Source organism: Corvus brachyrhynchos, unplaced genomic scaffold (genome assembly GCF_000691975.1).
Source record: "Corvus brachyrhynchos isolate BGI_N302 unplaced genomic scaffold, ASM69197v1 scaffold23, whole genome shotgun sequence".
NCBI lineage: Eukaryota > Metazoa > Chordata > Aves > Passeriformes > Corvidae > Corvus > Corvus brachyrhynchos.
This window is the reverse complement of record NW_008238983.1, coordinates 2,838,886-2,864,971: the sequence shown is the minus strand read 5'-3', so window position 1 is coordinate 2,864,971 and position 26,086 is coordinate 2,838,886. Positions and strand designations below refer to the sequence as shown.

At 34.7% G+C, this 26,086-nt stretch overlaps 1 protein-coding gene across 2 annotated transcripts in view; it reads right to left on the bottom strand.

The window, feature by feature from the left end:
* Positions 1–26,086, bottom strand: part of CDH9 (cadherin 9) — a 97,877-nt gene that overhangs the window by 23,748 nt on the left and 48,043 nt on the right. For both annotated transcript variants that reach the window (XM_017738742.1, XM_017738743.1), the window contains 2 exons: positions 21,097–21,391; positions 1,034–1,153 (listed from right to left, as the gene is read on the bottom strand). In XM_017738742.1, the coding sequence (XP_017594231.1) occupies positions 1,034–1,153; positions 21,097–21,391 (415 nt within the window). The remainder of the gene's footprint in view (positions 1–1,033; positions 1,154–21,096; positions 21,392–26,086) is intronic.

Genomic DNA, 26,086 nt, shown 5'->3' with positions numbered 1-26,086 from the left:
CAAGAAATAGAAAAAAAGAGAGGGATTGAAAAAAGGGAGAAAAAACCAAACACTTTTATTCAAGGCAAAATCCTTATGCTTCCTTTTAAAATTGTAGCCTTGTGATTCATTATCTTTTGCATACTATGGCTTTGCTGTATTTAGAAAAAGCCAAATCGTTTAAAAACAAAGATAGCCATCATCTGAGCACTTTCAATGGATTAGGAACTTCAGTGATTCTGGGCAGAGTTGCACTTAAATTCGCAATTCACAAACCAGAATAGTTTTGGTAACATGCAGGAAAACCTAGAGCAATGCCTGCTGACTCTTGAGTGCCTTAGGAACAGGTATCTGGAAGGGGGGAGTTTGTGGTTGCATCTTTCTTTTCTGAACCCTAATTTTGAATTATAAATATCTAAAATTCACACTTTTTTTTTTAGTTTGTATTTGTCTCTTATCCAACTTACTGCGTAACAGTGAAAAAGTCTTCATGCTTTACAGCTTGAAAACATTAATGATTCTTGCTTCAGTTCTCATAACTCTGGAAATCAGAATGCAGGTTCAAAAAGCGACTTAAGTTAAAAATTTTCAGTGGTCAGGAATCTATTCCAAACTTTTAGAAATTTTTAACTACCTGTGAGTTTGTTTTTTTTTTTTTTTTTACCTTATAGTATGAAAATGTCCAGTTCCTAGTTACATTTCTTAAAGGTAAACAGATGAAATTTCCAGAAACTTGTGTAAAATAGGCTTGTGACTAATTTTGATGATTCTTTGGACCCTTTACAGTATTTTACACCTTTTTTAAACTGTTGACCTTTACATTTAACAATCATCTTCTGGAAATCATACCAAGTAAAGCAATTCTTCCGCAATAATATTATTTTAACAGAAAAGGCATACTTTTATTTTGGTTCCAGTTTTCATTCAATGAAAGGGTATCAGCTTTGTGTCAAGTCATATGTCTGTTCCAGAACTGAAATGGAAGTGAAAAGTAACTTGATCCCTGCATCCTGTCTCTGTTACTGCAGACAGTGAGACTGAATGAATTGCTAACCTGTTTCTGGATCCACTGAGAAATATGGCTGTCCCTGGAGGATGCTGTACACCACTTTGGCACTGTTCCCGTAGTTCGCATCATCTGCGTCTGTGGCTGTCACCTGAATAACAGATGTACCTAAATGGGTACCAAGCAAAGAATCAGCAGATTTTAGGAAGGTATCTACTTCTTGCAAACATACAGTTGTTGCAGTATTGAATTCAGTAAGAAATCAAACATCATCCAGTGGACAAATCCAGAGTTATCCTACTCAGGAGAAACTAAAATAAAATCACATCTTCCTCATAACTAGACTTAAAATCATTAACACTTAAGATTCATGCTTCAGTTTAACATGAATAAACACACAGGGACTGACACATCTTTGAAACCCAACACAGCATTAGGGTTTTTGGTGATCAAATAGATTTGAAGATTGTTCTCTAGTAATAATATGACCTCAGCTGAAACTGTTCACTTAAAGGTTTGGTTTAATCAATAAATAAATCTAAAGCAAATTTTCCCATACTCATTTTCTGCTTAGATGGCAAACTCCAAATACCTGAATTCTGAATAAATAAAAAATTTTGTCTCATCATGAACTGATTTTTGAGATTCTCTTAAAAATAGATTGGTTTCACAATAAGAAATTATGTTTGTGGGGTTTTGTTTGTTTATTTATTTGCTTTTTCTCTCTCAGTCAAAGTTATCCACTTATTTGGCAAATAAAAGACATTAAATGTTACTGTCATTTTTTCAGCATTCATTTATTTTGCTTGACAATAGTTTACCCTTGTCCTGTGATCATAAAGAAGGCAATATAGTTTATATGGGATTATGAGCACTGTGAGCCAATACATTTGATGTAGTTTATGGGTCAGAAGCAAATAAAAAGAAAGGCTTTTTACAGAAAGCTTCTGTCAAGCCTTTCTTAGAAAAGCACAAAGCTGTCCTTCACAAGCTTTTATATCTTAGCACTTCTCAAGATTTCAGAATGCATTTTGCTAACACAAATATCTCGATAAATGTAGGCAGTCCAGTAGCTAGAGGTGTAAAGGTGCTCAACTCCTTGCCAGGGCAAGAAGGCTGACTGAGAAGAAGCTCTTTACCCCCTACTTCTGGCTTTTCTGTTTGGGTTGTTTTTTTTTTTTTTTGTATCTCACTTTCTTTGAAAGAAAAAAGTCTAGTGAGCACTGTCCACTTAATTAATGCTATTCCCTATTACTCTTCTTCTACAACTTCAGTCTCTCTAGATTGAAGTTCACCCAGATAGCTTGCAGTCAAATGTCTGTCTTGTCTATAAGTTTAGAAGATCCTCATTTACCTGTTATTAATGTCATTGAAGTGAATAATTTCTGCTGTCGCTTTTCAGCATATTCCAGGGATTGGAAAAAGTAGAAATCCAGAGTAATCAAAACAGATTTGTGAGAGCACATTATTATTGGGTACAGTTAGATGCAACTATTTTTTCATAGAACGTAATACAGCTCTACAAATAATAGTTTTACCTACACAACAATTCCCAGTATTTCAGGTTATCTGCAGAGCATGTCAAGAGAGGAGGAATACTTCTCTCTCTGCAATAGACCACCAGAAAAACGTTGTAAAAATGCTTTGTCACAAATCATCAAACTCTGAAGAGAATTTTTGCCATCAGCTCTCCAGATTACTTTTTGCCTGGTTAAACAGTTGGAGGTCTTCTGTGTGCCGAGCTGAGCTGTTAAGATTATCCCAAAGAAGTGAATATTTAAGGACATCATTATCACTAACAGTGTCCGGCAGAACTGCTCATCTGCACAAAAAGTGAAGACAATTATTTGAGAATGTTAAAATTCCATTAGTCCTGCTTTCAGAGAAGCAAGTAAGTTAAATCCCCTGCCTCCTTAAGATGAATAGGAAAAGAAAAGTCAATACCCCCTGCTAGCCTATAAAAAACATAATCAGTAGAATCATATGCTTATATTGTATGACATTGTAGCATATAGAAGTTAAAAATCAAGAGGAATTTAGATGTCCATCCCCAAAAAACCAAAGCAACCTAAATACCTTAATTAGGAAAGGTTATTGCTGTGGCCTCCTGATCACTGTCATGGGACTGACACAGAAGCTGGAGTATGGTTATAGTAACCAAATGCACAATAATGTTCTTTCTTGCTTTCCCTAGTTCACTGTTTTGATGAAAAGAAAAAATGCTGAATTTGTTTTGAACTTTTTTATTTTTCTTTTTTTTAAGACAATTATTAGAGAGCTTAAGGCAGTCTTTGGGAGACTTCTGTGTTTGTCTCATTGGAATGTCTATCTTTGTTTCCTGAGGCTCAAGTGTCATATAATTATGGCTGTTGAGGAGAGTAGAGAAGATGTAACCCTACAGAAACTTTTCATGTGGTGAAAACATAGTATTACAAAGCTCCTTCTTCTGTTAAACTAATAGTACAGCTGGGAAAAGTTATTAACAAGAGTATATCCTCAAAAAATTCAATGTCAGCAGGCAGTTAACTCTCTTCTCTGCCAACAGTCTGCTGTGTCATAAAGAAGGATGCTCACAAATGATAGACAGTACTTGTGCAACTTTCTTTCACAAGGTAAGAAACTTCTCTTAGCTTTTTGGGTCAGAAACGACAGTGAAATAAAGGCAGTGAAATAAAGGAACTCAAAGTTAATTATGTAATATTTGGTAAAGAGGCAAAATCAGTCTGGAACTTTTTAATCAAAGAAAAGTATGCTTTATATTTACCCCACTTGAATGGTACCCACAGTACGATCTATTTATTTATTTGTTTATTTATGGTCTAGATTACCTCACAAGCAGCCTCTTACCACATTTGTCAGCAGAAATCAGCTTGATTAAAAGTACGAATAGGCTGTCTGGATGAATACAGCAGGAGTGAAGGAAGGAAGTAGAGTCTGAGAAGAACTGGGGGTGGGGGAATCTATTTTAATGTTTACCTTTGTTTCTCACTATCCAACTCTATTTTTAATGTGCAATAAATTAAATTAATTTCCCAAGTGAAGTCTGTTTTCATCCTTATGGTAACTGATAGGTAATCACTCACTCTCTATTTCAACCCATGAGCTTTTCCATTTTTCTTTTCTTTCCCAGTTTTGTTGAGGAGGGGGAGTGAGAGAGCAGTTGGGTGGGTTTCTGTGAGCCAGCCATGATCAAATGTGCCACAGAGCAAATTGGTGTGAAGGATGACAGAGAAAATGTGAGAATAACTACAATAGCAGTCTAAGTAGTGATAACATCACCCTTCTGCAAAGCAAAGTTCTCAAGAGGTATGTCATCTTTTTTTTTTTTTTTTTTTGTTTTGAGTCTGGAAGCTTAAGCACTTTGATACCATATCTGTTTTATGATATTTGGGGTCCTAATGTAGGGGCAGAAAAATGCAGAAAGTAAATTTTGAAGGTAACCTGAGAAAAGACAAATCTATACTAAATCCGTGTAAGTAGTGGTTCTGTGTGTGTTTCTGTGTGCATAAATTTTCATGTAAGCGCAAGTAAAAATGTAGAACCCAAAAAGGAAAACTATTAGAGCCAGAGAGAGCGTCACTTCATATCTAGGAAGTGTCAGAACTGAGTGTCATGAACACAGATTACTAGAACTCATGAAGGGTGAGACATAAGTTTGAAAAACCACTGCAACATTTGAAATGAGAATGCTTTTATGAATTAAGTTTAAAATTCTTTCTATTCCTTTCTGCTATTTAGTGTTGGAAAGAGTCCTTCCGGTATAATTAGGTCTCCCAGCATAATACCAGAGTCCATTGCAAAACTGAAGAAAATAGCTTAAAGAGGATTGTTGTAGTGGAAAAGAGGTCTTCCACTAGATGAGACAGGCACATATTTTGCTACCTTTTCATGTGAAGTCATGCTGTTCAGCATGCAACTCTTGTTCCTACTTGGCTCCTTTGGCTGACACGAATTACAACAGCTTCTGCCAGTCAGAAGAATATATCTGCATTTATTGGAAAATTTTAGTTTTACTGATAACTTGTTCTGTAACCTTCATTTTAAACAGTATTCTCCATCTTGGGAGAAGAAAATGAGCAGATTATGTTGTTAGTAATGTGTGCCTCAAGATTCTACCATGAATGTTGGATAAAAAAATGACAGTGATTTAAATATCATTCAGAACTATATCTTTTTTTTTTTTTACTAGAAGGAAATCTGTAACTTCAAAGTGCATTTTGATTCTGACATTTTTTATAAAAGCAGTATTTCAGAACAATTAAACTTCTAAGAAAGCTTAGGCTTTGGCCTTCCAGTATAAATTATTCAAAAAGTAGTTTGGAAACAAAACAATCTGAAAATGCTGAAACAGGATGTTTTTTACATTATGAGACAACTTTATTTCTATTTTATTTCAAGTCAACTTCTGTCAAAATTGGCGATTATTGAGAAGTTCTGACTTTTACAGAGAAGTTTTGTCTGTGTATGTGCAGAAAGTCTGTTTCATTTTCAGAAATAGAAGACCAGCTGGGGTAAGTGGAGAGGCAGGAAGGACTTTATCTCCCTAAAGGAGAAGCTCTTATGCTTGCTTCCTGTTTTCAAGCACAATGACAATCTGCTGTTCATCAAGTTTATTTACAGAGGGAAGATTTTAGAAGAGGGTTACTTTTACAAGTGAAAAGATTTGGGTGAGCTCTGGAAAACCTCTGGAAGACACAATTAGGGATTTTGTATCTGTAGAAAACTAAAGAAGATGAATGGACACACGGTTTGCTCGAACAACATCATTCTGAAGATTATGCAGGCGCACTGTGGAGATGCCCCTGTTGAAAACGTGAGTGAAATTTTAAGTGAGCTACAGAAATTTTGAGAGGTTTTAAACTACTTTTGTCTTTGAGAGCAGGTTGTTCTCTCTGGATAGTAGTATGTGATTAGGAAAAGAACTGGACAAATGCTGAACTAGGAGCTACATGGCACTACCCAAGCCTTAAAAGTTTAAGGAGGTATCTCATTACCACATCACCTGGATGACAACATTTCTGACTACTTTGTATGTAAGGGACAGGACTAAATGAGGTTGAGATACATCTCTTATATTTTGATTGAAAGACAAATCTACCTAGAGAGCTGAAAGAATAGTGATCTGCAAAGTGAACTTTGCTCTTTTGCACATGACCACAGTTTAGTGGGGCTTTCACTAGACTGGTCTTCCTTTTATGCAGAAAGGCCCAGAAAGTTGGTAGCATGAAAGATTTCATAGAACAAAGGAAAAGAAAGAGTAAAAGCAGAAAAGGAGTAAGTGTCAACAGGTAAATAGATACATGATCCAAGGCAGAAGAGGAGTGAATGGGCATGACCAAGAAAAGAAACAATAAAGCCAGCATAGGACAAATATGCAACCTGAGGAACCAGACTCAAAAGAGCAAAAACATTGAAATGGAAAATTGAAAAGGATCTAAAAATGTAGTTCAGCTATATATACACTGAGAAGATATTTCTTAAAAAGACAAAGAGAGAAGGTAAAAAGACGGCATGAAAGAGGGCACGGAATAAATAATTCATAAATTACATTTTATTAAATTAACAATTTTTAATAATCCATTGCATAGTTATGAGGTGAAGCTTAGTTTCACTTGAAAACTTGCTGTCTTATTTTTGTGTATCATGTTCCACAAAATGTTTGATTGAGAAATCAGCTGATATACTAGCTACTGTACTGTGGGTACTGCACCTTTGTTTTTGATGTCCACTGTCCTCCAACCCAGGAATCAAAAACTTTGCAGCACTGCTGTGTATGTAAAGAGTCACTGCAATCCCTGCTAATGTGACTAAAAGTAATTTGTGAGAGGCTTAAGAAAACCAAGCTGTGCTGCCTGCTGTAGCCTTAATTTCCCTCAGAACTACTTCCATTTTAGTCCATATCAGTAAAAACAGATGGACCAAACCACTAATTTCAGAAATATGAGATACTATTTTTGCGCAGAACATCAGAAACAGTACTTTTACTTCAGAAACAGTACTTTGGAAACAGAACAAGGAAATAATGCTCATAATTTCTTGTGTGTATTGTATTTGGATAGTTTTGGGTTTTGTTTCCTGCATCCTTTCCTATGACAAAAAGAAGCCCCATTTCAGATTATGTTATGAGAACTTGCATTAGAGTAGGAACTAAGTGCCAGTGGTTGTCTCACCACACAGAGAGATGCAATGTGACTAAACTACTCTGTCTATAACCTGCCTGAAATGCTGCATTTTCCAGTGAATACAATACCTACACCATTGTAACATAATGTCAGAAATTGAACTAGGAAAGAATGGCTAAAACTGAACAAAGACTCCAGCCCTCACCCTCCTGCTGTTCGATACCTTGATACAGTAACTTTAGTTTTCCTTTGACAGTAATTGTAACTGTGAAGTGCATCAGATGCCCTGCATGAGAATTTGAAAAGCATTATGGATGCAATAACAAGTGGGAAACAGCGAAAAGAATGAGGAATAGTTTGAAGGACTGGTGGGTGAACAACTCTGTGCAAGTTTATTCTTTTGTGAGGCTCATTTTTCCCCTTCTCACCATAAAGTCACTGCTGAAACAGTAATACTGGTGCAATCAAATGGCAGAGATGAAACAGAGGAAAGAGTAGTCAGATTCTTTCAAGTGTTAACATAGATTACCTTTTACATTGCATTTTCTAGTGACTAAAGAGGTACAGTATAAAGTGGTCTGCCACCCTTAATAAATGAACAGCAGCTTAGAAGTCTTCTTCATTTTCTTCAATACACTGTACATCTTTAAAATTAGGAAACACAGCTTTTCTAAGGCCAAACAAGTACTTACAGTCTATGTTTGAAAATAAACTAAACTCCAATTAAAATAATTAATCACAGAATTGCCCTCAAAATTTCAATTCAAAATAATGATGAAACTCACCAGTAGTATGTTTCTGGGTCTGAAGCTGCTGTATGTACAGAGGGGTTGTTCCAACTAGAAATAGTTGACAATGAAATTGATGTGTGGAAGGATCCACAAGTAATACTGTAATACGGCCATTAATTACCTTTGTTACTCCTAATTTGCCCTCAGGCAATGTGGAAATAGGCCACCTGTATGAACTGGCAGCTGCCAGATCCATGACAGATCAATCATAGCAACTCCACCACTTGTTTCCTTCTTAAAGATCAGAGCTGGCAATTTTCACCCTTTGCCCCGTCTTAATTTCTGGAATACTCCAAAAGAGAGAAACAATGTTCAGCTGTTTTTATGATTAAACATAGGAAGAGGTTGATCCTATTAGGAGAAGCAGTAGTTCATAAAGTCTGCAGCATGCTTATCTCTTGGTTAAAAATCCCTACTCCTAGCCAACAGTTTCAAAGAAGGCTTCATTTTATTTATACTTTTTTTATTTATAAACTAATGACATAGAAACGTTATTTCTTCACTACTCTTAGCTTCCTTTGTTCATGTATTACAGCTTTAAGACACTTTCTGCTTTGCTCCTTTTCTCAAAACTAGTTAATTGTGGTCCTCCAAACAATCTCTGAAGTTCTCACTTAAAAGAAAAAAAGCAAGCTTAAAAGAAACAGTTTTCAAACTTTGAGTTCTGATGTATATGCCTGTAGTGTTGTGTATTTTGCAATGAAACACCAACAGAGTTTTGATTTTTTTTTTTTTTTTTGAGAAGGAACAAGTTAACCTTCTGCACTTATTTTTCATTTGCTCCTTATTTGTGTTCATCTTATGTAACCCCTTATAAGCTTTTTAATTTCTATGATTGAGAACTAGAATAATACTCTCATTTCCATCTTCAGAATTAGTCTGTAATACAAATTAATAGAAACCTTTACAGAGTTTGTACCTTTTGCCACCTCTGCAAACAGGTGCATTTTAAAGCCACATGTGAATCTCTGTTGTGACCATGAAAAAGTACATAATTATTTTTACAATGACGGGCCAGCCTCATCTCTATTTTACTTGGGATCATTTTCATCATCTGTTGGAACTCCTTTTCAGGTAGTGATAAAGTTTGTCTCTTTAAAATTAATACAGCTGTGGAAAATAGTAATTTCCATAAAAATGTAGTTAATGAAGCTATTATGGCAGCCCCAAATTTACATTAGTTTATAAGATGTGAATCATGAAAAGCTCTTGCTTCCACCGTATTTAGATATTCTGGATGTTGTCTGTTAAAATAACAATAAAGACCTATATTTTTGAGGTGAAATGGAGTCTAGAACAGAGCAAATTAATCAAATTCCAGGGTTATCTCAGTCATTTGCTTTTTAAAGTTACATTAATTAGAGTACCATTTTCACGCACAAGCAGAACACTTCCAGAGTGTGCATGTGTATATATAAGTAAATAGAGAAGTAAGTATATATATGTGGGGGGGTGTCAGTGTAGGTACATGTCTAGAATATTAAGTAGGCTCAATCAAGAGACTTTTTTATTATTGTTTCTAGATATTTCATTTATCTTGAAAAATGTTCAAAATTCTTAAGTATAATGTGTCAAATGATTCAAAGGCAAAAGTGTTCTGCTAAAGACTGTTGAGTTTTCAGTATGACTGCAAATTAATTAGAAGTTCGTTGGCCATTTAAGACTCTGGTCACAGTAAATGATGCGCATCATGGGGACGATCTCATCTGGGCATATCTCACAGATTGGCATGTTTCTGACCAAAAATTTAAAGGTGTTGACTACAAATTACTTGCTTGGGAAATACTCTTAAAAATGCCTGAGCCAACTTCAGAATGCTTAGACACTGTGGTGATTAGGACTCCATGAAAATACATTTGGCATATGCATTTAAACAGTTTGTTTGTCTTCCTTGGGTAGACACACGTTCCTGACAGCCAAGGTGTCTTTTAAAATTGTAGTCATGAAGTCAGTAAGTATCAGTCTTCTGGACCATGAAATATAAGATTATTTTTTAACCTTCCTCTCAAACCACCTCAGTGCACTAAAGGTGTCGGGTATATTTTTTTTTTCACAACTGTCACATATTTTGACTTTATGAAGAAATAAACCTTTCAATTTTTTTTGTTTTGTTTTGTTTTTTAATACTGTGTATGTATCCTTATTTATCACAGGCTACTTATCATTTGCCTTGGAGTAGAATGAAGTAACTGTTATTGAACTGGCTTTCTCACAGGAAGCTTTGATAAGAATTTGGGGTTTATTGGCAGTTAAATGCAAGATATTCACACATATAGATACTTCAGAGGACATTAAGTTAGGTTATATTGTTCTGGTTATTTGGAGGGTTTTGTTTGTTTTTAATCTCCAGTTAGGTGTGAGCAATGTATTTTAAATATGAAGATACAAACAACTTTCATAAGGAATAAAACTGATACTTGTACAGACCTTAATCATGCTTGATCTTAATTTTACAGTGTTACATATTTTTGAGGTTGTAGGAAAAAGCTATTCTGGAAAATGTTCTGAGGCATCTTGTAAGATAGTACAAAATTAGGTAAATGTGAGCATCAGGATTGCTTTCATTGTGGAAACTTACAGATGTACGTTTTGCAAGGTGTTGAGAAAAATAAATGTGAAATGCTGAAACCCATTTGTTACAAATGCTTAGTAAAAGATAAGTATCAGTGAGAATAATATCAAGTACTTTTCAAACAAGCAGGAGTAGAGCAAGAAAGTCCAGGATAAGACTTTTCTTACCTTCATTTTCCTGACTCTGTGAAGGCTGTGTATGGCAGGGAAAATTTCCAAAATGACTATATGATTAGCAAGAAGGAAAATTGCTGTTCTATAATAGAATTCAAGCTGAAGTATTAATTGAACTAAGAAAACCACACATGTAACTGCCATTCCTACAATTCATCTTCTCTGTTGCTAATAACTTGTCATCAACTATACTTTTTTAAATGATTTAATTTAAAAACCATCACATTTACGTAATATATAAAAGCATATATATCTAATGTATACATATAAATATACATATACATATGAGCACATTTTAAGTGATAAATTTACTTATTTAATAATACTGTATCCATTATGGACAGATATTGTATCATATCTATTAATGTGAGTAGTGGACTTCTTGGGGGCTGGTAATCTTCTTTTCCTGTGCTTTCTACTCTTAGCCTGCTGGAATGCCGCAGCTAAATCATTTATATTTGAAATGCTACTAATCATTCAGATTCACATGAGATAAAGCTTTAACTTCTCAGTAACCCTACTAAAACTGAGAATTAGAGTGGAGTGGGATAACTCACAAGAATAGGTTTACAGGATAAATAAAGATTTTGGAATCTGGACCTTTGTTTTGTGAGTGATTGATCTGTTTGATGAAACTTCTATCTCCTTTGAAGACTGAGAATTATGTCAAAGCATCTTTATGTGTGTTCTGTTCTCTCTGTGTGATGATTAGTTAATTTATAATAGATTAGAAAAAAAAAAAGTGTTTTATCTTGAATGCAAATATGATCCATTGTATTTTATTTATATATTTTGGAGATTCTTAGAAATTATGTAGAAATCTGGTAGGAAAAAAAAAGAAAAAAAAACCAAACCAAAACAACAGAAACAACCTTACCTGTGTGTTTTACTTTCAAAATAGATGCTTGCATGTGTTAGCATGGTTAAAAAAAAAAAAAAAAAAACAACAACTTTTACACTCAGCTGCTTTATGTTAGCAACTAAAGTGTATACTCAGGCATTCAGAAAGCTGTCTTTCCTTTTATAGACAACTGAAAATATTCTGCATTCAATAGATTAGAATAAGTAAGCATCCCAGATGGGCTTTAATTTAAAAAAATTATACTTCTCAATATAATTCGGAAATTCTCTTTTATGGGTACATATAAAAAAATCTCAAACAGATTTACCTTTTATCTAGTTAATTACAATTTCTCACTTATATCTGTGCAACCAGCCTTCCCAGCCAACTACAGAACTAACATTTGAGAAATCCCATTCTCAAAAATCATTTAAATGAAGAAAAGGATTTTTTTTTCAGACACCTAAAACTGCACAAGGATCATAATTACATGATTTCAGAATAGAACTCTGTGTGTTAGCTTGATATAAGTAGTGACACTAATGTTAGCACTTTTAATGCAGAATCTGTCCTTAGACAACATATCATCTCCTCTCCAATACTAACCTGTTTAATTTAATGTCTGGCATATTTTAGTTGTAATGAAGGCTATAACACGTATGCCTCTGTTTGACATGCTCCTTCTGAAGAAGACAGGTGTTCCTAATATTTGTACTGCTAATTAGTACCAGCTATTCCAGTCCTTAGTACCAGCAGTTCAATTGCTGCAGGCTTCAATAGGGTCCCATAAATGTGAGAAGGGTCTCACTGCAAGACTTATTCTGTAGCATGTCTTAAAAGAAGGAAAATTATTTGGTGGTTGGTAGCTTCAAAGGCTCATAAGGGATTAAATTAGGTAAATATAAACTGGCATCATGCATAGGAACTCTATTTACTGTGGCTCTGAGAACAGGTTGCACGTGGTTGTGAATTGTAACATGTTTATATCAAAGGGTGTATGGAAGAGTGTATGTTCACATTAAGAGGTTTGGCTGAAGCAACATGCTGTTTCAGAATGTGATATTTTTAGTTTTCAGATGAGAAGCCATGAAAGATGAAAGGATTTAATGTCCAGTCAGAGGGACAGCATCTCTAACAATGCAGAACATATCCCATTGTATTGCCCTGCAGTGTGAGCAAAAGTGCTGATGTAAAGAATCCAGGAGCATTATGCTTCTGTTCAGAGATTATAGTGTTATAGCTGAAATCTAGTGAAATAAAAGTAAGGAAAATTAATGCATCAAAATTTTTTTTGTGTAGGTAAGAGACAGGAAATTTTAATGGTAGCTTCAAGCTCTAATTTAGAGATGTGCAGGTCTCTGGTTTTTAGGGATTTTTTTAGTATTTTGGGGTTTTTTTTGTCTTTTTTTCATTTTGTTTTGTTTTCAGTGTACACAGAGAATGGGAAATAATAAATTTGTTGCAATAAAGTAGCCAGGCAAACAGTTTTGCAATGAGTCATTTCAGAGAGGTAGAAAGGGGAGGCACATTTAACACAGCCCAGGTCTGAAAATTCCATTTGGCAACATGACTGTCATTCCAAGTCTATCATTTCAGTGTCCATTGCTGCAGTAGCTGAACTTATTAAAACATATCTATGGAGTAGATCTGTTCTAGTGTTCTATGAACTGGTAGGAAATTGAGTTTAAATGATTTTGTGGTCAGCTTAAAACTGCATCTCCAAAGTTTAGACCAGTTAGTTGATGAATCCTAAAGTCCCATATGGTGCTATAAAAGTCACCCCTCCTGCTTACTAATTGCTGCATTTGAAATTCTGGCATCTTATTTCTTCCTACGAAAAATATTTTAGAACATCATGAAAGGTCAGTGGGTGGAGGTCTAAGGGAGCTCAGAGGAGGTCACAGACTGACAGTGAGTTGACAGTGGCTCAGATCTCACAGGACAGAAATACAAAAATTATTTATACCTTCCTGTGTTGGCAGCAAACACTAGTTATTTTTACTTGCCAACAGCACTTCTACAAAACCCCAATTTCTTGTAGCACCAAGAGTCAGCAGTTACTCATAGTGGGTGAATAAATGGTTCTGGTTTTCCCATTGTGCTGCCTCAGACTTGTGGTGTCTTCATAGGAAACCAAACTTTCCCCCATCCCAAAACAAAAGAAAAAACAAGAAAGTGGTGAATCCTGTTTAGTTTAGAAGGATTTTGTAGCTGAAGAAAAATGAATATGTCAAGTGATTCTTTAGCTAAGGTTAGACACTGCTGGATGAAAGATTCTCACCTGCTTTTACCTGCTATACTTTGCATATTCCTGTCACTTCCCTAGTACCAACTCTGGCATCAAACCTCATGTGATCTGAACCAGGGAACAAAAGTAGTAGAAAATGAATATTGACTTTGAAAAATCCATCTTTATGATGATTTAGCTCCCTAAACTTTCTTCTTTTGGGTTCAGAGAACAGTGGGAAAGACCCAAGACAGCACACCTGGGAGGGAACAGAGAGACCAAAAGGAGAAAAAGAGTGCCACTCCTTTTTCATTAGCTTGAGATCCTATCTGTAATGTTAAAATGTTCTGTGAACCATAACTTTGTGAATGATTTGAAATCTTCACAAAAATGTTATAGATGTTTTTCTACCTGGTCTTCTCTAAAACCTTTGACATGGTCCGCCACAATTTTTTTCTATAAATTGGAGAGAGAAAGATTTGATAGGTGGACTGTTAGGTGCATAAGGAATTGGCTGGACTGTCACAATGAGTGTGTAGTGGTCAATGCTTCAGTGTCCCAATGGACATCAGTGACAAGTGGTGTCCCTCTGGCGTCTGTACTGGGACAAACGTCATTTAATACCTTAATGACATAGACAAAGGGATCAAGTGTAGCCTCAGCAAATTTGTAGATGACCCCACATGAGTAATGTGATTGACACACCTGAAGAACAGGACGCCATCCAGAGGGATCTGGACAAGCTTGAGAACTGGGCCCATGGGAATCTTGTGAGGATTAACAAGACTAATGCAAGGTGCTGCACCTGGATCGGGGCAATGCCCCATATCAACACAGGCTGGGAGATGAGCAGGTAGAGAGCAGCCCGGCTGATAAAGGCTTGGGGGTGCTGGTGGATGGGAGCCTGGACATGACCCAGCAGTGTGCACTTACAGAAAGCCAAATGTGTCCTGGGCTGCATCAAAAGCATCTTCGCCAGCAGGGTGAGAGCCCACCTGGAATGGTGCATCCAGCTCTGGGGTCCCCAGAACAGGAACAACATTGACCTGTTGGAGCAAGTCCAGAGGAGGCCATGAAGATGATTAGAGGGATGGAGCACCTCTCCTGGGGGGAATGGCTGAGAGAATTGGAATTGTTCAGCTGGAGGAGAGAAGGCTTCAGGGTTACCTGATTGCAGCCTTCCGGTACCTGGAGGAATCCTATAGGAAAGAGCGAGAGAGACTATTCACAAGGGCCTGTAGTGACAGGACAAGGGGGAATTATTTTAAACTGAAAAAGAGTAGGTTTAGATTGCATATATTAGGTAGAAATTCTTTAGTGTGAGGATGGTGAGGAGCATTCAAGGGTAGGTTGGATGGAGGTCTGAGCAACCTGGTCTAGTGGAAGGTGGCTCTGCCCATGGCAGGGACCTAGATATCTTTAAGGTCCTTTCCAACCCAAACTATTCTATAATTACATGATATATACAATACATACATATTAGTTTTTGATGTGATTGCTTATACTGTATATTAGGTGTTTATTTTATCTTCAACCTGTAACAAAGAATAATAGTAATTGCAAATGAATATTTAAATTTTACAGAAATTATCTACTTTGATCATGAAATGAATACATGCAGGAAGATCCTAACACTTCTGTAAAATCCAACTTGAAATCAGTGGAGCTGTACAAACTCAACCTGTTTACACTAGCAGAGCTGTAGTAAGTTCCTTGCAGACATCCTTTTTGCTGGGAAAATGTTGTCCATATTGTGTATACAGATGAATGTGTAGACAAATGATAGAATAATTTAAGCTAAAAATAATCATGATCTAAATAAGATTCCTTTGGTGTTCAGGTGATTTTCTTTTGTACTCTAGAAATATGGAGTTTTAAAACATCCATTCATACTACTCTAAAAATAGTATCTACCTCATCCCAAATGCAAAATACTTATAAATACTTCTATATACTTCCCCAATAAAAATACTCTACATGTCCTTAACAGACTGCATGCCCGAAAGTGAAAGAAAAAATCCCCAAATTTCCAAAATTATTTGAAAATATCCAGGAAAGATTTATGGTTTTTAACTACTTAATAAAAAGAGGGTTTTGACTTTTTTACCTTAATGGTTTAAGAAAGAATTACTGGGTATTGAACTTTTATTTTATATTTTAATTTTTTTCATAACAAACACTTGCATGAAAATAAGAAAGAACCTAAATAAGGATAAAAATTCTGCATTTAAAAATTATTCTGACAGATACAAAAGTTTTGAAATTCTTTATAGTGGCAAATGCAAAAAGAAATATTGAAAGTATTCTAGTTACAGAATTTCTGCCATCATGCTTAGTTTGACTAAAAGGAATTCTAATTCTGTCTTGTAAAATATGAACTTGTGGATAAAATTTTTATTTGAAATGTACCTTTCTCTTAAACCTAACTCAATAATTCATTTTAAAATAGTGTGCACATTAACAATTAGCATTCTGAAGTTTTGCAAGTTAGCAAAGTAGTTTTTGTAAGCTTGTGTCAAAGTCAAGACAGTCATTCATAGCTTCTTTTTATAAATGTCTGAAACCAGGGTTGTTTATACACATCTGTAGATTAATGGCTACTGACATAAGCAAATTCAAAAATAGAAAATGTGATGGTTAATGCATTTGGTTAATTTTCTTTCTTTCTTTCTTTCTTTTTTCTACCATAAGTCCGACTTGTTCTTGAAAGAGCTTCCTGTACAAAATAACAAACTGTTCTTGAGAAATGTGTGCTTGGGATTATGTGATGCTGAAAACATGGCGTAACTAAAAATAATATCAGAATGGAGTGCAGTCTTACTTAAATGAAGTAGTAGTTGTGATCATTATAGATTCCCAAGAGATACTGTAGAAATACTGAACAATGATAATGGAACGTCTAAGAGAATCATTGTATAATTGGTGTTTCAGGATATACTAGTGCACTCAAATACAACAGCATGGTAATAAGAATGGTAATGTTAATGTATATTACCCACTGTGTTTTACTGCAATCTCATCTTGCTTTTTATTCATGTGTATGTCTTTTACATATATCTTTTATTTACAGCTTTTATTTAGAATAGCTGTTCAATACAAGGCATGTTTAGTCTTGCTATAATCCTGTATACCTCAATTGAAAATGGCCATATTTATATTTCATATATAACATTCTTCTATCAAGCCCCACTCATCAGCTGAAGAAAAACTCTTTTATTCTGATTATTTTCTATAAAAGTGGTATAATGGAAAAAATTTATGTTCCAAATTTAGATTAATATATTTAGATTAATCCTGTCATGTAGAAATCCCGAAATATGTTAGGTGTCTTTGGTTAGATCTATAAATTTAAAAAGTAGCAGTTTGAAGAAATGACTGGTAAATTAAATTAGACATTATCCCTTCTCTTAGTAGAATCCATGCAAAGACTAAAAATTTGTTGTGAAATACTCATCAGCTGCATGCTAAAGAAGCTTAATGACATAAAACTGGTAAGTCTTACTCATTAAAATTAGCAAAACAGGTACAGAAGGGTGTAATGATATTGACCTGGATGCCAAAGGGATTAACTACACAGGACATCTCATTGCTAACTTCCCTTTTCAAAACGTTCTTAGTAACCTGAGAGTAGTTTACACAGTGATGTGTGGTGCTAGTTTTGATTTTATTTGGGTTTTTTTTTTAGGCATGTTTCACTCAGAAAAATCCTTGGACTGAGCTTATACTCATGTAAATCTTGAAGATGAAATGAGTAGATTTTAAATGTGATTAAGACTGTACTTTTCATTTTACATGAAGAGGAAATCAAAAGATCATTCATGATGCATAATATGCATTTAACTTCTCTGAATTTTTGGGGGTTTTGGATAGGTAGTTCAGATTAGGTCATGCTTGAAATCCACCAATTCTTCATTGTGATCAAGATTGTACCTTAGAACTTCGGCATTGCATCAGTTTAAAATCTTGAACATCTTTTGTAAATTTGCTTCCTATATTATGTTTTGATTAACCTCTATGGGTCTTTCTGGCCTCTTTTTCTCATTTTTTGAAATTATATTTTATTGAAATAATTTACTAAATCTGATATAAATCTCAGGATTCTTCCAGTCAACTCTAGTATTGTCCAAAAATATAGCTACAGCAGTTGTTATCCTCTAGTACTTCAGTACAGCAGATGATTTTAATGAGAGATTCCATGTTACTGAGTTTCAGAATATTTTAAACTAACTTTCTCATTCAAATTTTTAAGTCAATATCAGTGTGAACATTTAACATGATCATTTCCATAAAATTTATCTGAAATGACACTGCAGTCAGCTCACTTCAGTGGTTTTGATTACTCCCAGTACTAACTTTGCTACACCGCATTTTAGGTTTATCCATAACAGTGTTGGATTGGATCTATTTAGGCATAGCAGGGCTAATTTATATATAACTTGATGGCTGCACAAACTAGTGCACAAATAAGCATTCATATTTCCCCTGGGCTTGAATAGGTTGTGCTGAAAATCCACATTATGCTTTCACTCTTCTTGCTATCAAACTGGTTAAACGTGATGGAGATCTGCTTATTGGTACTGAAAATCACACATTCTGTCAGAGGTGTTGACTTACCATTTTCCCTAGGGTGTTCTAGACACAGTTATTCCAAGAAACAGTCAGTAACACACTGAGAAGTACATAGTATGATTTCACTTTGAATAACAGATATACACACAGCTGGAAACATTGCTAGTGATGATTCCTCTTCAATTTCTCCATCTTAGTGACATTTTCCTGAGCTTTCATAAATATCTGCTGTTATATTTGTTGGATTTGACAAACATAATAAATATAATAGTTAAGAAAAAAATTGTGGTTTGAGACAGAAAATTGGGAAGACATAAAGAATTGAAAGAAACTGTGATTTTCCTACAGATTTTTGACCTGCTTATCATGAGTATATCTATTTCTTATAGCGTGTATAGTATAACCATATATCAATTTCCAGTCAGAAAACTTCTTAGATTAGGTATGCAGGAATCTCTATATACAATCTAAAAAAATATCTCTCATAATTTCAAGTGTTCATGTAGGTAATGCAGGAATACTTTGAGTTTTTCATTTTACTTAGTCTTAATAAAGATGATCACTCTCTTCCAGAGATTCTGGATTTTATTATATTATTCTTATTTTCATCCATTTGTTAGCAGAAAATAGAGGAAAATATAGAATTAAAAGGCACTTAATTTTTTATTCTGCACTTTTCTGGTTTTCTGAAATACTCTTTTGTGATTTCTCTTTGGGGCTACTGCTTTAACAAATTTAGACTTTGGGCTTCTATTTAAGTTGTTTATTTTCCAGTTAGGGCATCCAGTTCCTTATCTGGAGGAATGATACAAAAGGATTCCAAGAAGAAATACATGTGTGCTCAATCTTATTCACATCTGTATGCTCATCCTGACTCTTGAAGCATTCTTACAGCTGACTTCAGAAATATAGAATATATGTTGCTAGAATGGACTGGTCTGGATTTGGGTTCTTCTATTCCACTTTAAAAAAATTACAAACCTACTTTCATTCATTCAAATTCAAATGCTAAAAATTCCAGTTCCAGTGGTTTTTATATTCCTAAGTGCCAGCTAAATGTCAACTAAACAGAGGAAAGAATAACTCAGATACCTTCTTTTGCTTTCATATTAGAAGCCAAAGAACATTTTTTACTGTTTATATCCTTTTCCTCAAGGAAAAGTATACAAAGTCTCCTTCAAAGTAAAATTCCCCTTTACTTTTGTCTTTTATGGACACTTCCTCAACTTAAACTACATCATGGTACTTATTCTATCATCCCTCATAAAATATAAGCATTTCATAGACTTAATATTTCTCGGGCAGTGCCAAAGCACTGGATCTTATTCACTTCTCTTTTATTCATGCCTCTCAATTGACTCTAATAAAGTTGGACTAAGTGATAATGTTAAACATGGACATCATGCTTTTTTCCTATCTATTCCCATTGAGTTCCTTCCTTACAAATAGATTTCAAATTAAATATGACAGGTGCACTGCCAACGTTTTTCTTTCAGGTAATATCAACAATTTAAATTCTTAATGGAAAGGATTTCTCTATTTTCCATATATCTTTAAAGGAAGCATCCTTGGACTCTTTGCATTACACATAGTAGTATATTTTTTCCCTTCTCATGCTCACAAAATATTACTTTATTATTAAAATGTGTTTTATAAGTATATTATCAAATATTTTATTTTATAAAATAAGTAAAAATAATATTTTATACTCTCATGTTTATAAAATAAATCCTTATTCTGTTATACTACTTCTACTGCTCTCAGAGATATTAGCTTCTGGAAATTATTTTGTGAAGATGCATATTAACCACAAGATTCAATGGGTATTTTATTGTCTCTCTTAGCAATGCCATCATCCAGGGCTGATTTTGCAAACCATTACAGTAAATCATGAGAAGTAAATAACTTTTGAGAATTTATCGGTTAGTTGTTTCCCATAGCCTATGGATTTTATGCTTACTTATCTTACGAGAGAATCTGTCTCTGCTGTAAGAAAGTGAAGCACTTAGGTAATCATGATAACTTCTGATGAGTGTGTGCTGGTGAATATTATCTATCACTTTATATATTTGAACAAAACTCAGAGAATTATTTTCCTGTTATACTGTATTTTTCACATCTACTATAACTCCACATTTTTACTTTTCATTGCAGCAATAATAAATACGTGTAAATTTTTACCCATTAAGGCAAATATTTTTGAAACAAAAATAGTTAATTATTTAGAGACAGTGTTCATATATTTGTTATGAAAAAATTCACAATTAAGTTAACAAGTCCATATTAAAAAAAAAACCAAAACAACAAAAAACCCACCACCAACAACTATCAATACTGATAACAGAAAGAAAAAGAAAAGACATTTGTAGGAACATATTTTGCATAATTTTGATATATTAATTGATTTACATACTTACATGCTTAAAACTGTTTGTGTCTAAAGGTACAGAAAGTTTTGGTAAATTAGACCTTAAAACACAAAGATGACACTCTTTATGTGAGTGATAGTCTCAGCTGTGACGACACTATGTAGTAACTGATGAGACAGCCATACATGCTGCATTCCGTGATGGTTCCGGTGGGCTTAGAAGAGTAAGAGTAGCTTATAGCATGGAAAAAGGATTAAAAAGTGGATGAAGATGAAACAAATGAATAAAAGCAGAAACCAGTTATTTATGATACATTGCTGGCAACAGAAATTGTTCCATGGATATTCAGAGCAGCTAGTAGCAAGTGCTTCAAATAATAAATTACTTATAACTTCCCAGTCAGCTCAAACCTGTTTGCATTTTACATAAGCAGAAGTTTTTACCTACCAACTCCAGACATCTCCGGAATACTGGCGGTGTACATGTCCTTGGTGAATTTTGGTTCATTGTCATTGATATCGTGGATTTTAATGATAAATTCAGACTCTGGCTCCACTTGTCTTCCAGTTTTTCTGTCTATAGCCTTGGCACGTAGCACATATAGGGACTTTTCTTCTCTGTCCAATTTCTTTGCAGCATGAATATCTCCTGTATTTTCATCTATAATGAACAGACTGCCAGCCCCATCTCCTGTTAATATGTATTTTAAATTTCCATCTCCTTTATCTTGGTCAGTGTGTAGCTTCAGAGAGGTAGAAAAGAAGAATTTTATAAATATATATATTGTTATTACAGACCAAATAATTCATCATATATGAATAAGTCTGTACAATCTTGACTATAATTGGGGTCAGTAGTGGTTATCTTCTGTCACTGTTGGAAAAATTGAAAATTTTAGACTCAGTCATACACAAAAAATAGCTCCAAACAAACTCATAAGGACAGAGGATGATGTAGAAGATATTGAAATAGTATTTAAAATAACAAACTTATAACAAAAATTTGTATTTCTTTGAACAGTCTGACCGGAAACTACCAGAATTCTCCTTTTTGTAAGATGACAGAGAGTGTAAAACTCCCAAATTTCTATTTTGCATTTACTTGCTGATAGGGTAACCAGTTACCTTGAAACAAATGGGTTTTAAGGATTAGAGATTCTGAACTTCCCCAAGTCACCTATAAGTGTTCTGATTTAAGTAACTTATGTTTCTAGTTGTATTGTTTTCTTTTTTATTTTTTTTTTAAGAAACATCTTATCTCCGTTGATTATTTCTTTCTTTCCAGCCCTCTCCACACAGAAGAAATAATTTTCAAGAACACTAGGAGGTAAATGTTCAAAGCATAGAGGGGTTTAACAATCCTTTTCCTACTCGACCTCCTCATAAGGGTTCAAAACTCTGTCCCTGTGAACTTACAGGCACTGGTTAGTTTGCCATATAGCACCATTATAAAAAAGTGTCTAAAACCAAAGTCAAAACAAGCCATTGAAGCTGACCCAGGCACTAGAAATTCTCATATAATGGACTTCTTCAGGTGTCTATTCCTCTTATTTCATTTACATGGCCCTGTAGTTCATTTTATTAGCTTCTGCCGCATATTTTCCTTATATAAATCCTTACAGTCACGTCTGGTCACAGATTGGTGACTTGAGTCCTTCTGAAGTGTGAACAGAGAGAGTCTTATCCTAACATGTTTTTTAATTCTCTGAGTAGAACATAGTATATCATCAACCCGAGAAAATCTTGTTCAGTATCAGTAATGGTATCATTCTAGATAGTCACTAGAACAATAAGTTTGTTTTTGCCACATCTTTCCTTGTTTCTGTATTCCTGCCAGTGTTTACCTCCATGTTTCATAGGTGAGCCTTGCAAATTTTTATTACTCTACCTGTATGAAGGATGATTGCAATAGATTTTGTCCAAATTATTCACTTTATTTTTTCCTCCATTTTAACACTGTATCATAACACCAGTCACCAAGTATTATCTGATTACTGCTTTGGCCTTCCAGAGATAAGACTGGATGAGATAACTATCCAAGGTAGGTCACCTCATAGTAAGTACTAGGAGCTACCATATTCAGTGTATATCTGTAATAAATACCTGTGAAAATTATTGAGGATTGCATGGTCATCTGCTAAAAAGAGGTCCTATACACTAAAAGCTGCAGATGAATAGCAAGCTGTAAACATAAATAGTATGAGCTTGCCAACCTCATTTTGACTGCTCATATGAGCAACTCAGCTGGTAATCCAGGGTCTACAACCTCTCAAAAGAGACAACAATAAGCAAGTAGTGGGACTGGTGATCTTTTCTATGCTAATGAGTGGTTCTGACAAAAAATCTTATATGTCCATTGTCATTCCTTTACCCATCCTCTTAACAACACACAGACCCCCCCCCAGAGATAAGGTTAATTTATTTTATCCATCTGTTCAAACTGTCTACAGAGATGCCAGGTAGCTCAAACTGTGATAGATATTTTAAGCTTCCTGCTTATCTCATGTTTCTACCAAATGATAAACAGAATTTTCAAGCATGCTAAAATTGTGAATAGAATGTGATTTCCTAGCAATGAAGAGTTCCGCTGCCTATTGCCAATTTACTATTAGAAAGTACTAAAATAACATTTGCAAGCTATCACTAAATGTGACAATTTCTAATTCCTATGTATGTTTTGTTTTGCTCTTCATATTAGAGGAATCTCCATTAATCTGTGAAGCAATTTTGCAACATCATAGCTTGTGAAAAAGAAAAGGGTCCATTTTCATATATAAGAATAAATAAAGCAAAACATTATCTGGCATGTTATAAAAATAAAATACTAGTTGTGTGAAGCAGAGCAATTAAGCCCTCTTCTTACTATTTGAAATTATGTAATTACAAAATATGCTTTTAACTTATGAGACAAAGTAACTTCAAACAATATTGTGAAGGTTTCTGCAGAGTAAGTATACTGATAAATATATTTGTAAAGAGATACTGCAATGTAATTCTGACAATCTATACTGTGTTTCTTGATGACTGGTAATCTTCTGTAAACTGTTTAAATATTTTGAATTTATAATATAAAATACAATTCCAGCTTTTCAAATGTTAATTATCCTATATAAAGTCTACAGAAAATTGTCTTCAGTAAATCACATGCAAAAATGTGGTGTGCTATAATAATCATGCCCTTTTATTGGCTAAAACCAAGGAACAAGAACAGAAAAATTTTCTAATTCATATTTCCAGTTACAGTAAATCAGTTTACATACAAAATATTTTGTGGAATTTTTTTCATTAGTAAACTGTTTAGGTGTGTGAAAGAGGCTCAGATGTTCAAAATGGAAAATAATATCAACACATGTGATCTGAAGTAATCTTTGATTGCTGTCATTTCCCTCTACATTTTACAGACTCAGCAGGTCTGGGAATGCCCACCATTTACAGAAAGCAAAAAGTCATTCCTGTTGTTTACTCTGCATGACCTTTCTCTAGTTGGAGTGGGGTAAGTTAGAAAGCAAAAACTCCACATGGGTGGAAAATGAATTTGTCAAACGTTTCCTTTCTCATATCACAAATTGTTCATTCTGCAAGTCAGATAACCATGAAACATTTTGATAAATGAAAAAACAAACAAGCCAACATCCCCCTCCCCTAATCAAACCTATAAAGAAAAATCCAAACAAGCCTCCAAAAAAACCCCAAACAAAAGCAGATAATACATTAGATTCCTCAGTATGTATGTATAGTACGTAGTGACCACAGATAACAAGTGCCATCCCCATTAATTCATTTGAAACATGTTGGAAATGAAGACATAACCCAGATGCACTGCTGAGTATCTTGATTTCTTAATAATCTTTTGCACATATTTCTCTGTCTGTATTCTTCTGTGTGACTGGCTAAATAGTTCTCAACACAACTTTTCCTGTGGATCATCAGAGAAAAATATATTGGTAATGGTTAGGGGTGTGACAATTAGCTATTTTTGTAACAATGTGTATCTTATAAATATGGGCATACTTATAAATTCTCTCTCAATCTTTTTTTTTCCTTTTTTTTTTTTACGTAGATGAAGTGTGCCTCTAAAATTAGCATGTCTATCCAATTTTGTGAAACTGAATTTTTATGTGATGTGATGTGGTAATTGAAATCTTGATGTTCTCAAAAATCTTACCCTAAATGTTACTCTGATTTCCAATAAATAAATGAGTAAGCAAGCAGAGATTATCTCAGAGTTCTGTAGCATAATTTCATTTTCCCTAAATCAAGTACCTTGCTCCTCTAGCTTACACTTCACCCTTGTCTAGTACTCAATATTCATCAAAAAAGGTGTTTATGGCACATAACTTCTTGGTTTCAGGCAGTATTTTGTTTGAGTATACATTCTTACTATGTCTGAGGTTAATTCATGACTTCTCTCAAAACTGCTATTTTTATACATAGTAGAGAAGTCATCAGTATTCTTTGAAGTGAGAATATATCTCAAATTAAGTTCAGAAATTGGTATGGAATGTCAAAAAAAATATGGAGGAAAAATAAAATAGCCTTGCCTTAGAAAAGAGTTCCTTAAAGGTCCATGTTTCTTATTAATTCGGTTTTAATTTACTAAATTTCCTCAAAATTGTAGCAGATCACATTCTCAACTCTTTCTAATAGACAATAACTCTTTTCAAGTTAGGCAGAGATATAATCAGTGGAAGAAGAGAGAATCAATGGACACAGTAAACAAATTATACAGTTATATGAATGCATTTCTGCATTTAGAAGCAAGAAATTGCCAGATTTCATTTAGATTTCATTTTATTTGTAGTTTTCTTCTGTACAACTATTGTTGCAGAAGAAAAGGGTTAAAAAAGAGCAAGAGCTACTTATTACTAGTGAGATGGTTATGAATAAATACAGTGAAAACATTTATTTGTTTGCCTAAATTCAGAAAAGAGGTATAATCTTTGTGGAGACAGGGGAGGGGAAATTAAAGACAAAGACACATCTGGAGAGGACAGACCCATGTTTAACTTGTGGTAGGCACTCTAATAATGCTTACAAATTAGGAGTGCCTCTGTATCTTGGTATAGAAAAAGGTCTGTTACTACAGATCTCTTACCTCCACTGCCTCCACCCATACAGTTGTGTCATGGGTTAGCAAGCATAGTCCTGGAAGTGATGTTCTTGCTAAGGGGTGCTCACAGCTTCCTCTGTGACCTGACAGAACCTATCAGCTGGCCAGTTTGAAGATGGACAATTCTTTAAGCCACTTAAAGTTGTGACCACCTCTGCGATCCACACTTAAGAATAGACACACCCCAGGCAGAGGCTCTGTCTCGTTTCTGGTGCTGGGACAGGTGGCTTCAGGCCCTGTGCGGGGGCCAGCGGGCCCGGCCCAGGCCACGGCCATCCTGGAGCCGATGGGCCCTGTTCCACCTGTGGAACCCCCCCCACACCACGGC